Consider the following 22,231-nt stretch of genomic DNA (forward strand, 5'->3'; position numbering starts at 1 on the left):
TGTCCATATTTCGTGCTTGAGAATAACATCACTTGTTTGGACTTCGTTCATTTGGTGAGCCACAGTTCTAAAGGGGTTAATTATGTCGGCAATTTTCCGAAAGCAGCAGTAGAGTTACCACCCAACGCAAACAGGGCAGAGTGATCCACCTCATAGTTGATTTCTCCAGCGCGTATGGGTCTCAGAACCGACTCATCAACGCGGCACCAGGGGATGAACGACCGATTATGCAAGTAAAACTTTTTCAGCAGGTAGTAAGGCATGGAACCCAGCTGTCAGCCCTTGTCCTACACCTCTTCTTACGACTTAGTTGGTCTCAGGGTTTGAAAGTTACTCTTCTAGACCCTCATTCATGTCAAATTATTATCATTGTACCTCAACATCGTTGAATGAGTCAACAAATTTTTTTGTTGTCATTATACTAAGGCACATTGTGAGTAAAATTTAATAAAAAAAAATCTAATTTAAAATCTATTCCACATACATAATATTTATGAATGAATAATACTACAACAATTCCTTACAAGCATTTCTGTATAAATAAATATGTTATTTTTAACGTTTTTCTATGTAAATAGGCGCTCGAACTCTCATGTATACAAACATAAGTGCATAAACATTGAACATACGACCAACAACCGAGCAACGCTTGACCAGCGTCGAGTTCAAAGCTCAATTATGACAATTAAAGTATTTTTATCGTTGGAAGTTTGTTCAATGTGAGACGATTTTCTTTTTGGACAAATTGTTTATTTACATTTTAATTTTGTAGAAGTAAAAAATAAAAAAATAAAAAATCTATGATGCAATATTACGAAAAGGAATCAATGAATGATATAATAATTTTCTATGATTAAATAAAAAAATTAAATAATTTTTCACAAACAATTTATTGTTGTAATACACCTTATTTTATATGAATAAATAATGCATATTTATTATCAAAACAAACTTAATTAATAAAATAAATAAAAATTCGAAATTTTAAACACAAAATCACATCGTCAAAATTGCAATTCAAAAATCTTCAATATATTTTCAAAAAATAAACACAGAAAAATTGTCTACGTTTATTCCGGCGGAGTGTTGTCGTGTATCCATTCGGCAAAGTGAGCCACAGACGTGTAAACACTCGGTATGCGCAAGCCACCACAATTATCCGAGCCGAAAGACATTATGCCGATCTGTCGAAAATTGTTAAATATACAACACAAACAAATATATACATAAATATGTATATACATATGTAGTTATAATAATGGCCACCCACCTGTGAGTATATGCCGTTTTCCTGTATAAACAGCGGCGCTCCGCCAAAGCCCTGACACACATCCTTACCCTCACCGCCAGCGCACATCCACTGTCCTTCAATTGAATTGGGCGATTCCAGCGCGCCAGTCGAGCCGTAATTACGCAAACAAAGATCCCAACTGGTCAGCGGCACATCCAAATGCGCCATTTCCGGTTGACGCGTGCTGGAGGTAGACATCTTGCCCCAACCGGCGATTGTGGCGCGCTTACCCACCACCAAATTGGCGCGTGACTTTTGCAGGCAAATCGGTTGTGTTGCGACTAGGTTGGAATGTGAAGAAGTTGAGATTAATAATAAAATTATGTTGTAGTAAAGAATATCACTTTTTCATCAGTCAAAACTCGTGCTTCGAGCTGCATTTACAGGAATTTGAAACAACCTAACAGTGATGGTCTGGACTTCAACAATTTAAATAGAGAGAGAACTGCAGAAACAAATATACTTTTACCAAGAGGTTTCTCCTCCTTCGGTTGACCATACAAAATAGAACTTTTCAAGGCTCTACTGTTGGAAGGATCAAGCTTTACACTTTACTTTATGTAACTACCTTCTTTTATATACTGAGTATCTGTCTAAAGATCAGCGTTCAGTCAGAAACAGAAACGATTTTAAAAATACATGGTATCTATGTCTGTGTTCAGAAGGCTTTCGAATTCCACTACAAAAAAGTCGAACAATAAATAGCAACTCATTGGCGGAGCATTATCGCTGTTGATTGCCGGTTTTGTTGATCAAAACAAAATTCAGAATAATCGTTATGTATATTAAATTAAGTAATATTAACCGCTGATCCTTTGCTGATCATAAACGAATCTGTAACAATGTTAGCCGCTAAGTAAGCAATAGCCACAAAGAACACAAATTGATAACCGCAAATATTGTGGAATAACACAAAATTTCATTCATTGCTAATATTGCGATTCGAACACGTTCTGAGATTGACACTCTCGCCATTGGAATATAAAACTATATTGACGCATTAAGGTGGAGCAATTTTTAGAAAATATGTTAAAATGCTTTTCGGCCCGTTAGTGTAGTTCACCTTGGCATTAAACGATGATTTAAGAGTCCTAACGACGAATTCGGTAAACTAAATTTAGTAGTCGAAAAAGTCTTTTCGTATTTCTAATCAAACTTCAACTTATTTTTGTGTATATTTAATCAACTTTAATGAACCAAATATATACCATTTTGGTCGACCACTTTTTGCTATTTTTCCGCTAGAGACATTATTCCATCAGTGTAAAACTTTTCTGGTTTCTCGGCGAAAAACTGCGACAAGTAATTTTCACAGGCTTCTCTTGAAGCCAACTTTACTCCATTAAGGGAGTTCTGCATTGTCCGAAACAAATGGTAGTCTGATAGTGCAAGGTCAGCGCTATATGGTGGATGCATCAAAACTTCCCAGCCAAGCTCTCTCAGTTTTTGCCGAGTCATCACAGATGTGTGACGACGCCCTTTCTGTTGATCAGTTCTGGCCGTTTTTTTCGATTGCTTGCTTCAATCTCATCAGTTGTTGACAGTAAAATGTATGTATGTAGAATGAATCGTTTGACCAGGCTGGAGCATCTCATAGTGGATGATTCCTTTCCAATCCAACTCATAATAATCTTTCGAGGCGTCAATTCTGCGTTCACCACGCTTGGACCATGATCTTTTTCGCGCATTATTGTCGTATTTGATTCCCTTTCGTCTCCTGTTACCATTCGCTTCAGAAATGGTTCGATTTCATTTCGTTTCAGCAAACAATCGCACATGTCAATTCGGTGTATTAAATTTTTCACGGACAATTTGTGTGGTACCCAAACATCGAGCTTCTTTTTGTAGCCAGCCTTTTTTAAATTGTTCAAAACCGATTGATGATGAATGTTAAGTTCCTCAGCGATGTCGTGGCTGCTTATGTGATGGTCCTGGTCAATATTTTCCCTAATTTCATCGACTTTTACAACGATGCATCTTTCTCATCGAAATTTCCAGAACGGAAGCGAGCGAACCATTATTGTGCTACACGAACTAATACAGCATCGTCTCCGTAAATTTCATAAATTTTATCGGTAGCTTGCGTGGCATTCTTCCCCTTTTTATACAAAAATGTCAAAATATAGCGAATTTCATCATTATTTTCACTCATTTTTGAACAGCTGTAACTTTTTTTTAACTTCTCCGAATTGAATATATTTTTTTGGTTAAATGAAGCTCACCTTTCTAACATTATATGGTATGACTCAACGCGACGAACTGAGCCGATTAAACACTGACTCTCAGTTTTTGGGATATCGATCTGAAACTTAGCACTCGTCCTCGTTTGTCGTAACCACCGATATCGCGCCACTATAACATATATGTACCTGCCATATAAACTAAACGATTAAAATCACGTTTTTCCATGGAAAGTTCTTTATTGGTGTAGGGTATCATAGTTTTATTTGAAACTTTGTCTTTTTCCAACCAAAAAAACACGAACTCAGTACGCACATTGTTCCCGAAAGCATGCCAAACGCGGCCAAAGAATCAACAAGATCGAGGCGCAACTCTATCATTATGAGCATTTTTCAATTTCAATGTTATAATGAGTTTTATGGCTTAATAACGTGAGATACGAACGTGCCCCCTATAAACTTTGCAACTTTGTCTGCACTTGGCACATGTGAGGTCCAGTGTGGTGCTGCCGAAAAGTACAAAAACAATAACATGAAAAATGCCCAAAGCATTCAAGTCGCGCACTCATATCATCCAATTAAATCAGGTTGTAAATCACACTTAGCGGCTGCCGGACCACTAATTTGACATTTTTCATGCTTACACGCTGCTCGCCGGCCTGCTGCGTGGCCTGATGCCACACGTTGCCACGTCGCTCTGTAAACTGGCTGAAAGGGACGCATGCGGTTAAAAGCAACGCGTAGCAAACGCAGGATGTGCACGCACCAACGTACGCCCTTATGTCTTCGACGATTAATTCGCTTTGTTTGGCATATTATTTTTAATGTGCCAAGTAATTCAGAATATTATGACACGTTAAGGTAATGGAGTTTGTGACAGCTGCTGTCATAATTAGCGGGTCCTTCCGGCAATACTCAGCCAAGTTGCAGGTAGAAAAGAAGTGTTTTTAAAGGTGTTGAAACGATTTGGCGGGGCATCATTTAATTTTTAAGCGTTTTGAAAATTTAATTAATCGATCGATAAAAATTTTAGATGTACTAGTTTGTAACAATCAAATGTGTGCATGAACACCTCATTAGCAAAGGAATATTTCTGTGTTAAACTTATATACTAGTTCTTGTAGAGCTCTAATCGGATTACGAAAGTGTTTGATTGTCACTGATTCGTCCAAAAATCACTTAAGGCAAACATTCGGTGCATTACTTAGCGATGTCTCTCAGAATTATTTTATGAAATACCTTCTGATCAAATTTGACCCGGACTTTCGAACCAATACAAGCATGACAACGCTTAATCACATTAATACACTTGTTATAGGCCTCGGCTAAGATGTCCATCATTACTCCCAAAAATTGTCTTTATTGGACTCAAGAAAAGAATTTGCCAGCTTTAAGAACAGAAAAAGTCACGGTGAGCCAAATCTGGCGAATACGATGGATGAGCAATTACTTTCGTTTCGACCTTGGCCAAAAAGTCAGTTACAATCAAGCTAAAATATAACGGTGCATTATCGGTTGTTTTCGACGAATTGGTTCACGTAACTATCCATGGCCTAGCAGTATATTTTAGTGACCCTTTACCCCTTTTCATGTTGAACAACACGGCCGTAATCAAGGAAAACGATGAGTATCACCTAAAATTTTTCCGATTTTTTGGACTGCCTAAATTGTTGGACAGTTTCGTCGGGACAGGACGTCATATTTATAAACTCACATCTCGTCAACGGTAATGGTGTGTTTGATGAATGTTCAGACAATTCATAAAAGTATCAAAGGGTATCGTCTAAGATAGTAAAGGTATGCCTTGATCTCTCGGTATCAACTTACAATCCTATAAACAATAAGCAGACAAACGTGGCATGATTGAAACATGGGTCGCACATGCCGACTATTAAAAATTAAAAGGAATGATATAAGAACTCTAGTAGGAGTGTTAACAGGTCACTGTCTATTGCCAGAAATGGCAATATACTAGGAACGCCATAGAATAACTAATGTAGAACCTGTCAGTAGACCATTAAACATCTTCTATGCGATTTTAAGACTCTATATAGGGAAAATGCGCAACTATAGGTCGAGAGTTTCTCTACGTAGTCTCGGAGATTGCTCATTTAAAACTTTTTGTATTGATGAACTTCATTAAAAGTACGAGGAAGTTGAGAGAAGAAACAACGGAGTGAGGGGAGTTTATCCCAATGGGATAAAAATGGACTGCCGAAAGGCCTAGGCCCGTCGTATGACATCCACTCTACCTAACCTAACCTAACTTTTCGATGACTGCACGACATTTACTGAATGTTCTGTGCTACTCAAATACTTGTATCATATCCTAAACCCTTTGCGATGTCGCTTTGAATTTTTTTATGAAATATTAAATACTATCCAGAAAGAGCTGATGTCCATCTTCCATACCAATAATGAAATTTGGGTTTGTGCACTAAACCACTATCTTGGATTGACCAAATGTCCCTTCAGATAAAGGGCCACAGTTTCTTTGACCAGATCCGTTAATATTTTTCACTTTCGAGTGTTTTTGAATCACTATTAATCCTTAAAGTTTTCCTTATTACTATGTTAAGATAGTGATTAAACTATCCCTAATGGAAAACAGATTAACCATATGGGGGTTAGGTTAGAAAAAGAAGAACTCCTTTGTTCGAACTTATGAATTAACAAAATGCTTAGTAACCAACACCGCCAGTTCGGTGGGATGCCTGAAGGTATGCGCACCCAAGTTCTCGACCCTTGGTATTGACCTCCCAAACGCGGACAGCTTCTGCAATTGGCGTCTGGTAAGATTCCCAACCATACAGCATGAACGACAATAGGGCGTTGGCCTGTTAAAAGCCAAAGAGATCACTAGATCTCCTTCGATCGATCTTGGCCCAAAAGTCTTTTGTGACAGCGCATGTACCGATGGTGGCTCAACGCTGGCCTAGCTTCCGCGAAGCCCTCTCTAGTAGTAGAACACGGGAGCACCGATCCGCTCCCATTCTACCCATAGCGGTTCTAGGGTGCTTTTTCTTGCTTGCTCATCGACTTCGCAATTTCCTGCGATTCCGCTATGGCCCGGCACCCATACCAGTCTTATCAGAAAGATTCTCGATTCACTGTAAATGAGTTCAAGGTTAGTATCGCCGCTCTGCTATCTGAGTGAATGATCACTTCTCTGAAGGAGGCTGCACTCCGGAGCAACAGATCTACTGCTACCTTAATGGCTGCAACGTCGACTTGGAAGACACTGCAATAGTCAGGAAGTCTGAAGCTGGAGTTGATAGAGAGCTGCTGACAGTAAACCCCTCCACGAACCTTCCCACCAAGCTTTGGCCCATCTGTAGAGAAGCTCTCTGCCTTTCTCTTCAAACGACTTCTTCCCATCCATAACTCCCTCGTCGGTATATGTTCAGAGAAGGAGCCGACACAGTTTGGTTTGGCGACTCCATGATCCAAATGATCCGACATGAAGTTAAAGTGTGTGAGGATATCCGAATGTTCAGATATGTGTTCATTTAAGAACTCAGATTCTCTGAGTCTGATAGTAAATTTAGCAGCCATTACACCTTCCGACGATGTCTACGGGCACTATGTGCACGTAATATGGTTGGAATGGACCTTAGTGCACGGCGGCGCTCATCAGCCGCTCTCAAGTTTCCTGGGAAGTGTGGCCTTTTCTAGAGCCTTTACCTCACAAAGACTCCATAGAACATAATGGGTTGTACAATAAGGGGGTCTGATATAATACAAGCCATTGACCTTCCACTTGCCATCTCCGAAATCAAACCATTCAGGGTCCAAATAATTAGAATTATAGGCATCCTTTTTAGGAGTAGATGCTGAGTTTTTATTTAGTTTAGCATATTTTAAAAATATTGGCTCTTAGAAAACCTATACTGTGCCCTAACGGATTAGTTGTACGTTGGTTAGTATTGAAACTGATTTATTATAGGGAAACTAAATTATAATAAACAAATACATTTCAATTTTAGTCGTTGACAAAAGCCACAAAAGCCTTTGATGACATGCAAACAACATTTAACTGTTTTGAACTTGATTCGTGCGATAATTGAAGAAATGGAACGCAAAAAATTAATAATAATAAATTTTATATTTTTTTCAAGTACCTGACGGACAAGCTTAATTAATCGTAAACACCGACAAAAACTCCCATTTAATGAGTCTGACAAATATGTGTATACTATATATAAATATACGTGCATATGTACTCAAAAACACTATAAAAGACGATACACACGTGCTAACTCATACGCGCACATTCGCTTTCATTTTTCGTTTATGCTTTATGAACTCTCACCTGAATAGTTGAGTGGCGTTTTCAGCACCAACAAAGCGATATCATGATGATACTGGCCCTGTTTATAGTCTGGATGCACGATCACATGGCTAATCGCGTGATTGACCGAGCGAGGCGCACAAAATCCAGTGCTCGCGCAATCCGGATCGCTGGACGTGTCGTATTCGCCCACACGCACGGAAGAGCTAAAGAAAAAAGTCATGAGTGATATTAGATAGAAAGAAATAAAGTGAAATAAGCTTCGTTAGCTGACTTACAGACGATGTCCTTCCGCCTTGGCTAAAGCGCAATGAGCGGCTGTTAAAATGACGCGTCTGGCGATGACCGAGCCCGCGCAGGGATATGCAAAAGCGCCCGTATTAATATCTAAAAATCAACAACTTTTCAACTCTTAACTTAAAGCAGCTTACACTTTGCCACACTTACGTTTGAAACCAACACGCGCCACGAACGGATGCGTGCCGAGCCCGCGATAAAAGTGTCCTTGCACCAGCGACTTGCCGCACACTTGATTCTTCTCAAGCGGACTACTAGGACAACAGACGTAAGGCATTTCTTCACCGCCGCCGCAAAATAACGATTTATCACCGTAGTAACAGCGTTTGGCCACTTCGTAGATCATCGCCGTGCAATCGTGTAGCGGAGTACACTCTGTGCCGACTGTGCATTCGGTGCCGGCGTCGTAGTAAGAACGTGGCGCATAGGAACGGCCTTGTGGCGTTGCTGATGCGCTGGGATTCACGTAAGTGTCGGGCATAACTAGTTTTTCTAATAGTGTGAATTCGATGGTTTGTATAGAAACAATAAAGATATATATTATCAATAGGTTTGGACTAATGTTGATGAGATAAATCAATGAAGAATTTTTTTTAGAAAGTAGGAACTCGTCCATCCAAAGCTTATCAAAAATCAGCAAATGAGTTAACACAAAACGATACTTATCAGTATTAATGAGTGTGTCAAGGTTTTATAATGGGTACCGATCGACTAATTAAGGTCGATCGAATAGTAGCGAAATTCCATTTGAGGGAAATAAAAATTTTCCATTTTTCGCAACTAATTTTGCACACTTTCAGTTCCGCTATAGCCTATAGTAATTTAAGCAATTACTAGCAATTTTTGGACAAATATCGACAACAACTGTTCCAATTACGAATACACATTTGTGTTAGAACCCTTTTCCTACTTTGACTTAACCTCAAAACATATTTTTTTTACGAAATCGTTGAAGAACTTTTCCGATTTGCAATGTTTCCTATAATTTTACGGCATTGCTAGCTATCGAGCGTACTGTTTGAAAGATTAAAGCCCACCGTCAGCAAACTGGTTGGACCTTATCAGTGTGGCTTTAGACCTGGAACATCAACCAGATATTCACCATGCGCCAAATCTTGGAAGAGACCCGTGAAAAGAGAATCGACACGCATCACCTCTTCTCCAGACTGGATAAGAGAGCGAAGCAAATGGGTTTGGTACTGAACGAGGGCAAGACGAAATATCTCCTGTAATCAAACAAACAGTCGTCGCACTCGCGACTTGACTCCCAAGTCACTGTTGACAGTCATAACTTCGAAGTCGTAGATAATTCCGTCTGTCTTGGAACCAGCAGTACCACCAACAATAATGTCAGCCTCGAAATCCAACGCAGAATAACTCTTGCCAACAGGTGCTACTTCTGACTGAGTAGGCAATTGAGAAATAAAGTCCTCTCTTGACGAACAAAGACCAAACTCTATAAGTCTCATTATTCCCGTCCCGGTGTCTACGCCAATAAAGAAGAATAAGCTAACTGAATATATCACCTATGAATCGTTGTTGTTTCTATCTGAACCAAAAAGGATATTGAAAGCGAACTGAAAATGTGCCCGGTATAATTCATCCTACGAAATTGGTTATTCATATTACGTTGTAACAGTAAGGATATTAAGTTAATTTATTCTTATTCCTATACTTTAATTATGCTCTTTCTACAGTCGTAATGGAAAAAAATTTTTTACTCTGGAATTTATTGTGTCCTTTCATTTTATTTCATGTTTAATTTTTGCACTACATTTCAATGTATTTATTTAACTCGTTCACATATTTTTTTAATTTTTTTTTTGGAAAAAAATATTAACAATAAGTACATACTTCGTCTTCAAAATTGTTATTCTTAAACTATCTAAATTGATATAAATTTTTGTCCAAGGCAATGCTACAATCTCCAAACAAACATTGGGACAATAAACCATCGAGAGATCGTTCTGGAGGACCTTCGACCTCTTCAACCGAAAAAAATATATTAAAAAAGGGAAGGATATGGTGTTTGAAAATCGTCAGGCAAGTGTTAGAGTGATGGCAAGAGAGTTCCACATCTATAGTCCGTTCGAATGATTTTGGTGGATATTTTGAGTATGAAATGCGTTCTTGCTCTACTCGTCCCGATGAGAGTTCAAAAAGAGTACCGTCTCTTTGGACATGCTTGATCGTGCGAATTCTGATCTTACATTCATGGAGAGCATTATAACTGCCGATGAGACATGGGGTTATGAGTTTGACATGCAAACAAGTCAACAATCATCAGAATTGAGGAGAAAAACAAGCCGAAACCAAAAAAAAAAAACACGCCAAAGCCGTTCAAAAATCAAGGTGATGTTCATGGTTTTTTCGATATTCGTGCTGTAGTGAATCATGAATTTGTTCCGGAGGAACAGACGGTTAGTAAGAGTTCTATTTGGCCGTATTTCGGCGTTTGCGTGAGTGAGAACATCCGTCGAAAACGGCCAGAATTGTGGAAGAACAATTCATGGATTTACACGTTGATAATGCACCATCACACCTAGCCACGATTTAGATCGAATTTAAAGCCAAAAACGCAATGAATACCATCGATCAACCAGAGTATTCACCGGATTTGGCTCCGTGTGATTTTTTCTTGTTCCCCAAACTGAAATTGCCGCTCCGTGGAACACTGGAAACCGTTTTCAGTCGGTCGAAATTCACTGAAGTAGCTGAAGGCCATCCCAAAAAGTGGTTATGAAAAGTGTATTACATGTTGTGTGGATAACTTTGAAGTCGACAAAATAAATATTGATGAATAAATAAATATTTTGCGTTTTATTTACAATTTCCGGGTGATATCACAATGTATATCTGCCATACTAACTGACCGATCGAAATCATGTCCTCATATGGAAAACTTTTCTATTTTTATACACTTTTATGAAATGAAGGATATTACAGCTTCGAAGTTGACGTTTTTCTTTGTTTTTTTTTATTTTCATGCACTAATTTTAAAGATATCTACTAAAGTCTCCACCGTTTACTTTAAAAAAATATTTTCAGTAATAATTGCATTTAAAGTTAAAGTCCTTTAATCGTCCTTGTCGATACTAATTACACATCACAATTGCTCCAAATTATTATTTTTTGAAACCTTCACTTCGTTCTTACCAAAGGTACCGACTTCACATTTTCCGGTAGCTGCGGACCACCCTATAATAATTAAGGTAAAAACTTGCCAAGGCGATAGCAACAATTTACTACCGCCGACATTATTATGTTGATCGAACACATCCTTCCACAACATGTTGCAGCGGTTGCAACCGAGTTAACAAATTTTCGAAAAAGTTATCAAATAAAAAATTCCGATTAAATTTTTTTTCAAATTTTTTTCAAATAATTTTTCGGAAATTTATTTAATGTTCCCGCAAAATATTTTCTTTAATTGGTTTTCACAAAATAATTCAGGTTTTGCTGCGTAAAAACGAAAGGTAATTAAATTTAAATGCGTCCAAATGCGATGACAACGCTCCGGCTACTGGTCAACGGTTGCTGATAGTTATGGGCAATAATGGCTAGTATGACAAAATTTCTGTATTTTTTTAGAATAAATGGAGTAACGCACAAATCTACCTTTAATACAGGCACATACATATGTACATATACAAGTATGTATGGATGTATGTATCGAAAAAGCGTGTAGTAATTTGTGCTCATACATAATATATGTATGTATGTATGTATATGTATACATACATATATAGTACATATTAATACTAGTCTAATATGCCGTGTACTTTGCACAAATGAAGCGCGGAGTCAGTGATGGAGAGAGTAATGATCAGATCGTTTTGAATGACCAATGCTTAGGGCAGTGAAATAAAAATTGTCTTTCGTTTACTCATTTGTAAATTCTGTACAATATATAAGCAGACTACTGATCCCTTCGTGAAAGCTGTAAAATCTTAATACAGAAAAATTATATGAAATTTTTCTTCTAAAAAATTCTTATAATAAATTTCATGTTCGAGCAGTACGAGTGCCTGCAAATTAAGTGAAATTTCAGAGAGCACTCTCGTTGTGCTATGAGCATGCATCTATCAAAATTTTAGACCCGAAATAACCCCAAGCGACTCGATCTGGCGAAGAATTTCTTACAAAAACGCATCACAAACGCATCTCGTAGCAGCGAAACAGATCTTAGGAAATTAGAACTCAAAAAATTAAAGATCTAACTGATAAGCTCCTTAATATTGTAAAATCTGGAAGTAAAAATGCTATTTAACTGTTCCTCTGTTTTAGAATAAAATAGGGATTAGAACGGTACATGCATTATTGTAAGCGGTATTCTAAAAAGTGTCTATCGTTTTATAGAAAGGCCCATTTTTTAGAAAAAATCGGATTCATTGTTCAACATGGTTGCAATTGAGGGCGACACGTCGGTTATAAAGAAGTTTCAACTTTTTGATAAAATTTTTATAATATCAGCTGATCAAATTTGATTCGGACTGAGAAATTTTTATAATATCATCTGATCAAATTTGATTCGGACTGTAAAAAACATCGTCATTTAATCTTTTTAAAATGTTTTTGATCAAATTTTTAAAATACCATCTGATCAAATTTGACCCGGACTGGGAAACAAAAATTGTCATTAAAAAACGTTTATAATATCATTTGACCAAATTTGACCCGGACCGAAAAACACACCGCCTTTAAAAGATTAAAATATTTTTGATAAAATTTTTATAATACCATCTGATCAAATTTGACTCGGACTGAGAAAAAAAAAGTTATTAAGAGCGGTTAACAGGCGACGCACATGAGGCAAGTTTTCGATGTTTTCTAACTTTTTCACTGAAAGTTTTGTTTCACTCAAATAATTGTGTTCCGTAACCGTGATAGCATTGGAGATACAAAATGACAAGCAAATTCGTTTTTCCTATAATAAACAAACACGAAACACCAACATCTAAATTAAGTGCCCACCGCTGGTGAGTTGGTGAGTTTAACCGCCAAACTTTCCTGCTAGGCACATAGCCTTCCCTTCAATTATTTGTTAACATGTAGAGGACATATGAAGCACCGTTATATTACATGCATTCTGTGGTACTGATAAAATCACGCCGCTCTACTTGCGTCCCCCTTTTCCACCAGCGGGGCAATAGAAAGGCAGTAACGATCATTTTAATGTGATATTCACATTTCACTGGTTATAAGCCGGTTCTATTTACATACAAACATTTTGAAAATTATATTTGCATGTTTACCATATACATACATATATTTTTTAACTTCACTCCCTTTCGTGTTTGATAGCGTGGAATGTGTTTTATTAGCAGACATACATGCATACCCTGTGGCCTCCGACTGGCGAATGGCGACAGTTTTTACTTTCATTACATTTTTCGCATTACGAAGTTTTATGAACATTTTTATTACTTTTACCACTTTGTACTTTAATATTACTATATTAATATACAGTAGTAATTGGTGTTGTTGCTGTTTCGGGCTTGCAAGCAAGCGCGTGAGTTTAATGACATATTTTAAACATATTTAACGCACTTTTACAAAGCAGCTATTGAAGTGGAAAAATCCACTTTATTTACATATATAGAAGACATTAGCATTGCTGACAAGTAAAAGCTCTTTAAATAAGCTTTTAAATTATAGAAAAGTCTCTAATGATATTCTAAAGTCAAATTGTTATGTAATAAATATAATATTTACTTATGGCAGTATACATTTCTCAGTACTATAGGAAAAGTAAGTTGATGTTTGTGGATATGCCAAGCCGAATACATTTCCTGAAACATACCATCTGATCAAGCATGACCGTATGAAAGACGATTAGACAAAATAACAGAGAATCTTAACATCTGTTATAGATCGACACCACACATTTTTGTTAATATTTTGGGTATAAAGCTTTTCAATGGTACACTCGTAAAAAAAACCTGAACCTTTTGAAATAACAAAGTCGAGTGGTGAACCCCACATTCATCAAACGTATCATAACTGTTAACGGGATGTAGGTTTAGGAATATGACGTTAAACCTGTTCAACAATCTAGCGTATGACGCTCTAAAAATAAGTCGGAACCGAAGAAAGCAAATTTTACTATAGGCCATCCCAGCTTATAGCAAGTAACAGGTATGAGCAGCGAATACGGTGAACGCAGTGGACGCCCAAAAGCGGTTGTAATCGACGAAAACATCAAAAAAGTACAAAAAATATTTAAAATACAAAGAATAAATCAAATTGTAGAGGACCGTAAAGTGAAATTGTTCGAGATATCAACTCAACATGTACATCATAACATTCACGAATATTTTGGTATGAGATAGCTCTGTGCAAAATGGGTGCTCCGCGAGCTCACTCTTAACCAAAAACAATGGCTATTTGAAGATTCCTAGCAGTGTTTGGAGATGTTCAAGCATAATAAACCCGAGTTTTTGCGTCAATGTGTGACAATGGATCAAACATGGTTCCATCATTTCACTCCGAATCCCAAACAACGTTCTTATGAGTTCTCTGTTCACAATGTGCCCGCTCCAAAGCATGGAAAAACTCAACAGTCGGCTGGCAAGGTTAAGGCGTCTGTATTTTGGGATGTACATGGAATAATTTTTATTGACTACCTTGAAAAAACAAGGACCATCAAGAGTGACTATTACATATCGTTTTTGAACCGTTTGAAGGACGAAATCGCCGATGGTCGCATCTGAAGAAAAGGTAAGTGCTGTTTCACCAAGGCAATGTACTGTGTCACAAATCAGGAAAAGCGATGGCAAAAATCTATGAATGTGGGCTTCGAATTATGGGGTAGTTTAGACAGTTGATTGATAACAAACATTTCCAGCTCGCACCTTCAATCGACGGTCTTTCAATACGATATTGTCGATTTTAACACGTTATCCTCTAAGCTCTTTTCGGCGTACTCTTCAATACGATATTGTCGATTTTAACACGTTATCCTCTAAAAAACATATGAAAAAACAACGAAGTGGGACCATGATCAAAACCTTGTCAATATATATATGGTCATCAAAAAACGAAGTGGGACCATGCGATCAAAACCTTTTCCGGCTGAATTTTTGACATTAGGCAGCTAGAGGAATGTACACTGAAGTGAGGTTAAGGAGGGGGTTAGGGTTTTCAGGTAAAAAAAAAATACTTTTTTGCGAATTTATTTCTTAAATATGGATTGAGTAATTTTATTCGGACCTTTTGTATTATTGAGCACACTTTTGACAATATATGTAGGGTATATCAGTCATCATTTCGAAGAACCGACCGTTGAGAATGATACGATGAATCAACTGAAATGATTTGACCTAGGCAACCAATTAATTTTTGCATAAAGTTTTATGTCGAAAAGAAGGAGGAAGACAGGATTCTATAAGCAGTTTTTTCGTGCCAGAAATGGACTTTCAGGCTTGAAAGTTATTAAAAGAAACCTTTTCTTTAATCTGTGGTGTTCTTAGGCCGGAAAAACATTAAAACTTACAACAGTTTGCGAATCCAATTGAGGTAAATCTCTGAAACCATGCAACGATCACTACATTAAACTGATCTTATTAGAAATTCCCAGAAATTACCATCGAATATGGTAACCATAATGTAAAATCGTTTAGCCATGCTGGAAATTCTATGTAAATCCATATGTTTGTATGTATATTTGTCGCATAATGTCATAACAAAGTATGCTCGATAAATGTGGGAATTCACAAAACGAGCCGCATGAAATTGGTTGGAAAATGATGGACGTTAATAAGCAGTTTAATAGCAGTATTATTGCATAATTCGGAAATGATACCTCATGTTTTCATACATTGTTGCATAAAATGTATGGCTATATACACAAACCACCATAAGAGCATAATTCTAACAATAAAGTGTAATGTTGTTAATTTTATTTCAGCAACAATGAATTTTGGTTCAATCAACTCGCCTGGTTGGCCGGCTGTCTGTAGTCTTCACAATTGATGGCCAACAAATAGCAGCTAAATCGAAATAGTGGCTTAATATACACCCATAATTTTGATATATTTATAATTTGGAGGCAATGAAAGCAGTGCAAAATTATAATGAATAAATAAACCAGGCTAATTGCGAATGCGGAAGACTTTTGGCAAGAGTCACGCAATTGTCACTTCACAAAAAAATATTTAAAAAAAATGAATTAATGGAACATTGTTTTATATCTTATCCAAATCAAATAACAAAATAGCACATAGACTTAATTAATATTTAAAATATTTCCGCATAAAACATGTTTTTTTTTAATTGCTTTACTAAACAAACAATTTTAAAATAAAATACCCTGTCACGAATTCGATAGTAAAAATCCAATTTTATATATAAAATAAAATAAATATTCTAGCTCAAATTAAAAATGAAACGCAACAAAGAATGTCAGCATCCGAAATTAAAAAATTTACTACCGTTATTTGAGTTTGTCTAAACGTGCATGTAATTGTCGGCTGCATAATTGGGCGCTGCAATTAAACTCGCTCCAATCACCAAACATTTCCAAAAATACCGAAAAAATCACTTACTTGCAATCTAGTATGCATATAGTATGTATGTATACACCCAGTAAGAATTTTTCATGTTTTATACCCTGCACAGGGTATACGAAGTTTGCCACGAAGTTTGTAAAACACTTAAGGAAACGTTGGAGACCCTTTGACAAATATACTATATACTCGTATCATATAACGAATGATCTAAGTAGAGGTACTTTTCTCAATAGCCTTTTTCACAAATCACGTGTGAGTCGTGTCAAGTTGTCATATGATTTTTGTTCAGTATCCTTTGGCATTTCATCGTGAAAAGACTTACGCCAAACAATTTTTACAAATCGTTCGACTTAATTACGAAAATTCAGGTTCTGTAATAATGTATTTCGCGCGCTTCGCTCAACTTAGAGTCAACATAATCGGCCTACTGAGCCTACTATTCGCAACACCATCACCCATCTTGAGATCCAGCATTCATTATTGGATAGTATTCGACCGAACAGACCACGTCAAATACGCAGTGAACAAAATATAGCAGCCGTAGCTGAGTGTACACAAAGACCGTGGAGAGTCGATTCGGCGCCATTCGCAACTACTCGAACTGACTCGGACTGAATTATCGGTCTACATTTCGTCAAAAATGATACCGGTGAGAACGTAACCATCGATAACCGACTATTTGATGCGTAAAATTGAAACTCGTCATCTCAGCGACATTTGGTTTCAACAAGACGGCGTCACTTCACACACATCGCTTGAATCCATGGATTTATTGAGAGAACATTTGGTGAGCAGATAATTTCACGTTTTGGGCAGTTCGAATGGCCACCAAGCTCGTGTGATATTACACCTTTAGACTTGTTACTGTGGGAATATGTAAAGTCTAAAGTCTATGTGACAATCCTGCTTCGATTCAGGCCTTGGAGCAAAACATCACGCGTGTTACTTCAGTTACCAGTCGAAATGCTCGAACGAGTCATCGAAAATTGGACTTAACATCCAACATTTCAAAGAAATAATCTTCAAAAATTAAATGCCAACAAATGTTCTTTCGAATGATAATAACCATACCCCAATAAATTTGAAGTTTCTGTATTTTTTCTTTAAAAAAAGTAGGGAACCTCGAAATGGATCAACCTTTATAAACGATTAGCGGGACGCGCAGCTGGTACGATGAGGAGTGCCGTGTCCCAGTGAAGAGAAAACAGATTGTCTTCCTCGCAACGTTACAATCGACCACAACACGAGCACGATGGGATAGATTCCCAGAGTTGAAGAGGAACGCGAGACAAAAAGAAAGAACGACTGCCGCACTATGGTAAACTCGACTATAACCGCGTAAGCGGTGTCCACGCCAATAAAGAAGAAGAAGCGACGTGCTAAGTCAATGTAGTTATGTTTGTCTGTCTATCTGTTCATCTGTCTCTATATATGCGTCTTAGTTCCTCAATTCTTGCTTATTTGGTGGAACCCCTTATATCGGAGCACCACAGCAAATAGCTGCCATACAGACTGAACGAGAGGAAAAAAGTTCTTATATGGAAAACTTTTTTATTGACAAGATATTTTCATGAAATTTGACATAAATCATTGCCCAAGGTAACGGTTTCGTCTCCCAACTTGTCTATTGTTCAGATCGGATCAGTATAGCATGTAGCTGCCATACAAACTGATATTTCAAACTCAAGTATTTGTATGGAATATATTTTATTTGTGAAGGCTATTATAGCTTTGTTGTAATCGAGATTAAAGTTTTCTCTTGTTTTTGTTATTATTGTATTGTTTTTCATTAGCCCAACTGCCACTCACGCCAAAATAACAAAAGTGTTAACAAAAAAAGCATTTAAATGGTCATTAAACTTTAGTTAAAGTGATATGCGGCGTTTTATGTTACCATGGATGGCGTAAGTGCCACAAAAAAGGGCAACCGGAAATAAGCGTTTAGCAAAAGTGAATATACAACAAATTAGTGAAATTATGTGTATATAGAAATTATAAGATATACATATATGTACGTACATATGTAAATGGATGGGAAGTGCTCTCAAATTCGCATTAATTTAACTCAGATATTATACCATTCAGTAAAACAGATAAGATCTTCGACAACCGTTAAATTTTAAATTCATATTTAGAAGATCACTCAAAACTTCATTATAAGCTTTTATTTTCTGCTCAGATAAAATAAATGAAATTGGAATCGTAAAATTCGTTTAGGGAATTGGCTCTCTACTCCAGGAGTATAGCGAATATCCAATGCCTTTAACTGACAGACCGTGCGCTCAAGCTGGTTGAGAAATGCCTAATCTCACTATCATCGGCATTAGATTATTTTTGGATTTGAGTACGAGGCTATAACGGCCTGTAAAGCTGATAAGTTGACATGGCAGGACTCTCAGCCTCGCTAACGTTGAAGTGGGAACTAGTCAAAGCTCTGCTGTCTACTTGCGGTTTACTAACGGATAGCTGGGCCTGGCGGAATCTCGGTGAGAGTTGGGCAATTATCGATACCTGTGTGGTCACAAGACCCTTCTGTACCAATGGAAATCGCAAGAAAACAAGCGAGCTTATCTAATGCGTCACTGTCCGTTTGGTGGCCACAAATTAAAAATCTTAACTATTGTTAGTTGCATAAGCTGCTTGGAAGAAGACAAATAGAAGTAGAGACACTTTCTTCATGATTTTTCCGCATTTGAATCCGCACCGCGAATCTCACAGCTTTGGGTAGCTGAGCTGGCGGGAACAGATATTAAACGCTTGATTTGTAATGGGTACAATGCGCCTTGTCGGCACTTTAAATTTAATTATTAAAGTTATTTTTCTAGCTTCTCAAACGACTGATCACAATCAGTACAAAGCGATCCTCTTTCCATTTAACATTACCTAAAACCGTTAATAATTGTATCGATTATTTTTGCGGTCTGAGATACGTAAACGAAGGCAAAGTCAAAGACGTAGATTTGTGAACCTTCAAAAAATAAGATCAATCTGCATTTGCCCGAAGATAAATCCAAATCTAAACCCTATTTGAGGGAAAGTGCGAAATGAATAGTCATCGAAATCACTTATGGTAGCGGTAGACCCAGGAATGATTCTACGGGGTTTACAAAGAGAAAGGAGTTTTAAGTGACAGCAATCCCAAAGAGAGGGTGTGAAAAGAGGTGCTTAGTGCATGCGGAAGATATGTTTAGTAACGTCTATTTTAGATAGGTAGGAGTTTAACTCGCAACAGTGCTCAAAACGAATTGTGCATGGATCACTCTAGTTTCACGTGTCTACTCGAGCTCAGAGTTTGCGATGGGTGTTGTTTCAACCTCAAGTCCGATATACACTGGGAACTAGTTTATGAAAGTGTCAAAAGCTCCACTGTGAATTACATTCAGTACACGTTTGAAATTTATCGCGTCCGAAATTCGTTGTAGCTCTTTGTAGAATCGGAGAATGCATATGTTCCTTAACCGGAAGCATGCGGGCCTCACTATGAAGTTGTTTGATGAGGGACATCTGAACTGGTGTAATGATCGCACTCGTGAGTAGAGTGAAGAATAACAGACTATCAAACGTAAGACCCAAAATTTTAGGGTTTTTAGTGTCGGAATTTGAGCTTTGTTGGATATTATAGCTTTGGAAATCGGAACGTTTCCGTAAATACATTTGTTTAAAAATGTGTCATCACAAGCGGATTAGTCTTCTCTGCCTGATTGATTGGTACGCTGATAACAAAAGAACTCTTACTATTGTGTCCCTGACGCAAAACTTTCTCGGTAATACTCGTATAATCTGTATAATGTTGGTTCAGAGGAGTTTTAGAAACTTTTGACTTTCAGCACTTATACAACTTGTAGGAATGAAAGCTGAATAAACGCTGAATACCAAAACTGAAATTGATAACAGAACAAAGCACTGAAAGCAAATCGAGTTCTGACTTAGGGGGCTATTATATTTGCTTATAGAGCATACGTATGTACTATATATTAAATGTACATATTTAGAGATTAGTCTTCGAAAATTTGAAATTGACCTGGCTAAGAGTTTCGGAGATAGCTGCATGTTTGAAGAGTTTTCAACTTAATCGGCTCCCTAAACTTTAAACGCTTTATTCTCGAAAAGCCTGCAGCAATCGACCAAAACTATTTTGCTTTGGAGATTTCCTGCCGCTACAACAACAACAACATCAACGACTTTTTTAACAGTCGCCATTTTTCCTTCAGCTCCCTATATCCTATTGTAATAATATTTTTTGGACACTTTTTTCGGAGACCTTCCAGGTGATCGGATACAGAATTAAGGGAGTCCAAAATTTTTCAAAATGAATCGCCGATTCAAATTTAATTGGGGATTTTTATTATCATTCGAAATAACCTTCTTTGACATTTATTTTTTGAAGATGATCTCTTTCAAGTGTTAGCCGCGGCTACGTCTCAGATGGTCCATCCGTTGAATCCAATTTTCGAAGACTCGCTCGAATATTTCGACTGAATCGAAGCGGAATTGCCCACATAACCTTTAGATTTTATCCTCACAGGAAAAACTATAACGGTGTGATATCACACGATCTTGGTGACCAATCGAAGGTCCAAAACGTGAAATTATCTGCTCACCGAAGAGTTCTCTTAATAAATCTCTTGATTGATGCGATGTGTGGGGAGTGGCACCGTCTTGTTGAAACCAAATGTCACCGAGATCACGGGCCTCAATTTTAGGCATCAAATAGTCGGTTTTCATGGCGCCAAAACGGTCGCCATAGACAGTTACGTTCTCACCGTCATCATTTTTGAAGAAATATAGACCGATAGTTGTTTCTGGATGAAATGGCAGTTCTTGAATCGCCTCCGGTTGCTCTTCGTCCCAAATGCAGCTTGTTTACATACCCATTGAACCAGAATTAGGCGTCGTCGCTGAACAAAATTTGGCTCGAAAACGTCGGATCTTCTTGGAACTTTTCCAAGTTACCATAGAACGAAACGATGTCGCTTGGGAAAGTGGCTTCAGTTCTTACAAAAGCTATATTTTGTATGATTTCAATTTAAGATCTCGATGTAAAGTCGTTCCATACGTCAGTCCGAGTTGCTGCGAACGGCGCCGATTCGACTCTCTACGGTCGTCGTGTACACTCTCAGCTACGTCTGCTATATTTTCTTCACTGCATGCCGGACGTGGTCTATTCAGTCGAATGTTATCCAATAATGAATGCTGAGTCTCAAGAAGGGTGAAAAAAGTCCGTTGTCAAAAAAAGGCCATTGAAAAAGTACCTCTACTTGGATAACCCATTTAGGTTATTGCTCTTAGGTTTCCGACTCATGCACAAATTTCTTTTTTTATCAAAAGAATTTTTATTTTTTTTTAATATTATTTTTTATTGAGTAAAGTAGTATAATAAATTATTTGTATATCATAAACGACAAAAACAACTGACAAAATGTTTTTTTTTTATATATTAACAGACCAAATAAATGTTGCTTTTCAGATGCTATGAATTGTTTTTGTTTTTTGGTCTCAATATTTAATAAACTACATATGTATATATATTTAATATTATTTATATGAAATAATTAAAATAAAAAATAAATTGCGAACTAGAAAAGAAACGAAATTAATATGAATAAAACATAAACAAACAAATACTTGTACCAAAGAAATATACAATTTCACAGCGTAGTAG

General features: G+C 37.2%; 1 protein-coding gene across 1 annotated transcript; it reads right to left on the reverse strand.

Annotated features, from left to right (window-relative positions):
• Nucleotides 1–871: 871 nt before the first annotated feature.
• On the reverse strand, nucleotides 872–11,604 carry LOC126752178 (CLIP domain-containing serine protease B4). The gene is made up of 6 exons (XM_050462792.1): nucleotides 11,216–11,604; nucleotides 8,210–8,551; nucleotides 8,041–8,149; nucleotides 7,784–7,968; nucleotides 1,271–1,572; nucleotides 872–1,184 (listed from the first exon to the last, which is right to left on the reverse strand). The coding sequence occupies exons 1-6, from the start codon at nucleotides 11,349–11,351 to the stop codon at nucleotides 1,071–1,073; spliced, it is 1,188 nt and encodes a 395-aa protein (XP_050318749.1). The 5' UTR covers nucleotides 11,352–11,604; the 3' UTR covers nucleotides 872–1,070.
• Nucleotides 11,605–22,231: the final 10,627 nt, after the last annotated feature.

The sequence above is a fragment of the Bactrocera neohumeralis genome, chromosome 3 (assembly GCF_024586455.1).
Source record: "Bactrocera neohumeralis isolate Rockhampton chromosome 3, APGP_CSIRO_Bneo_wtdbg2-racon-allhic-juicebox.fasta_v2, whole genome shotgun sequence".
Classification (NCBI taxonomy): Eukaryota; Metazoa; Arthropoda; class Insecta; order Diptera; family Tephritidae; genus Bactrocera; species Bactrocera neohumeralis.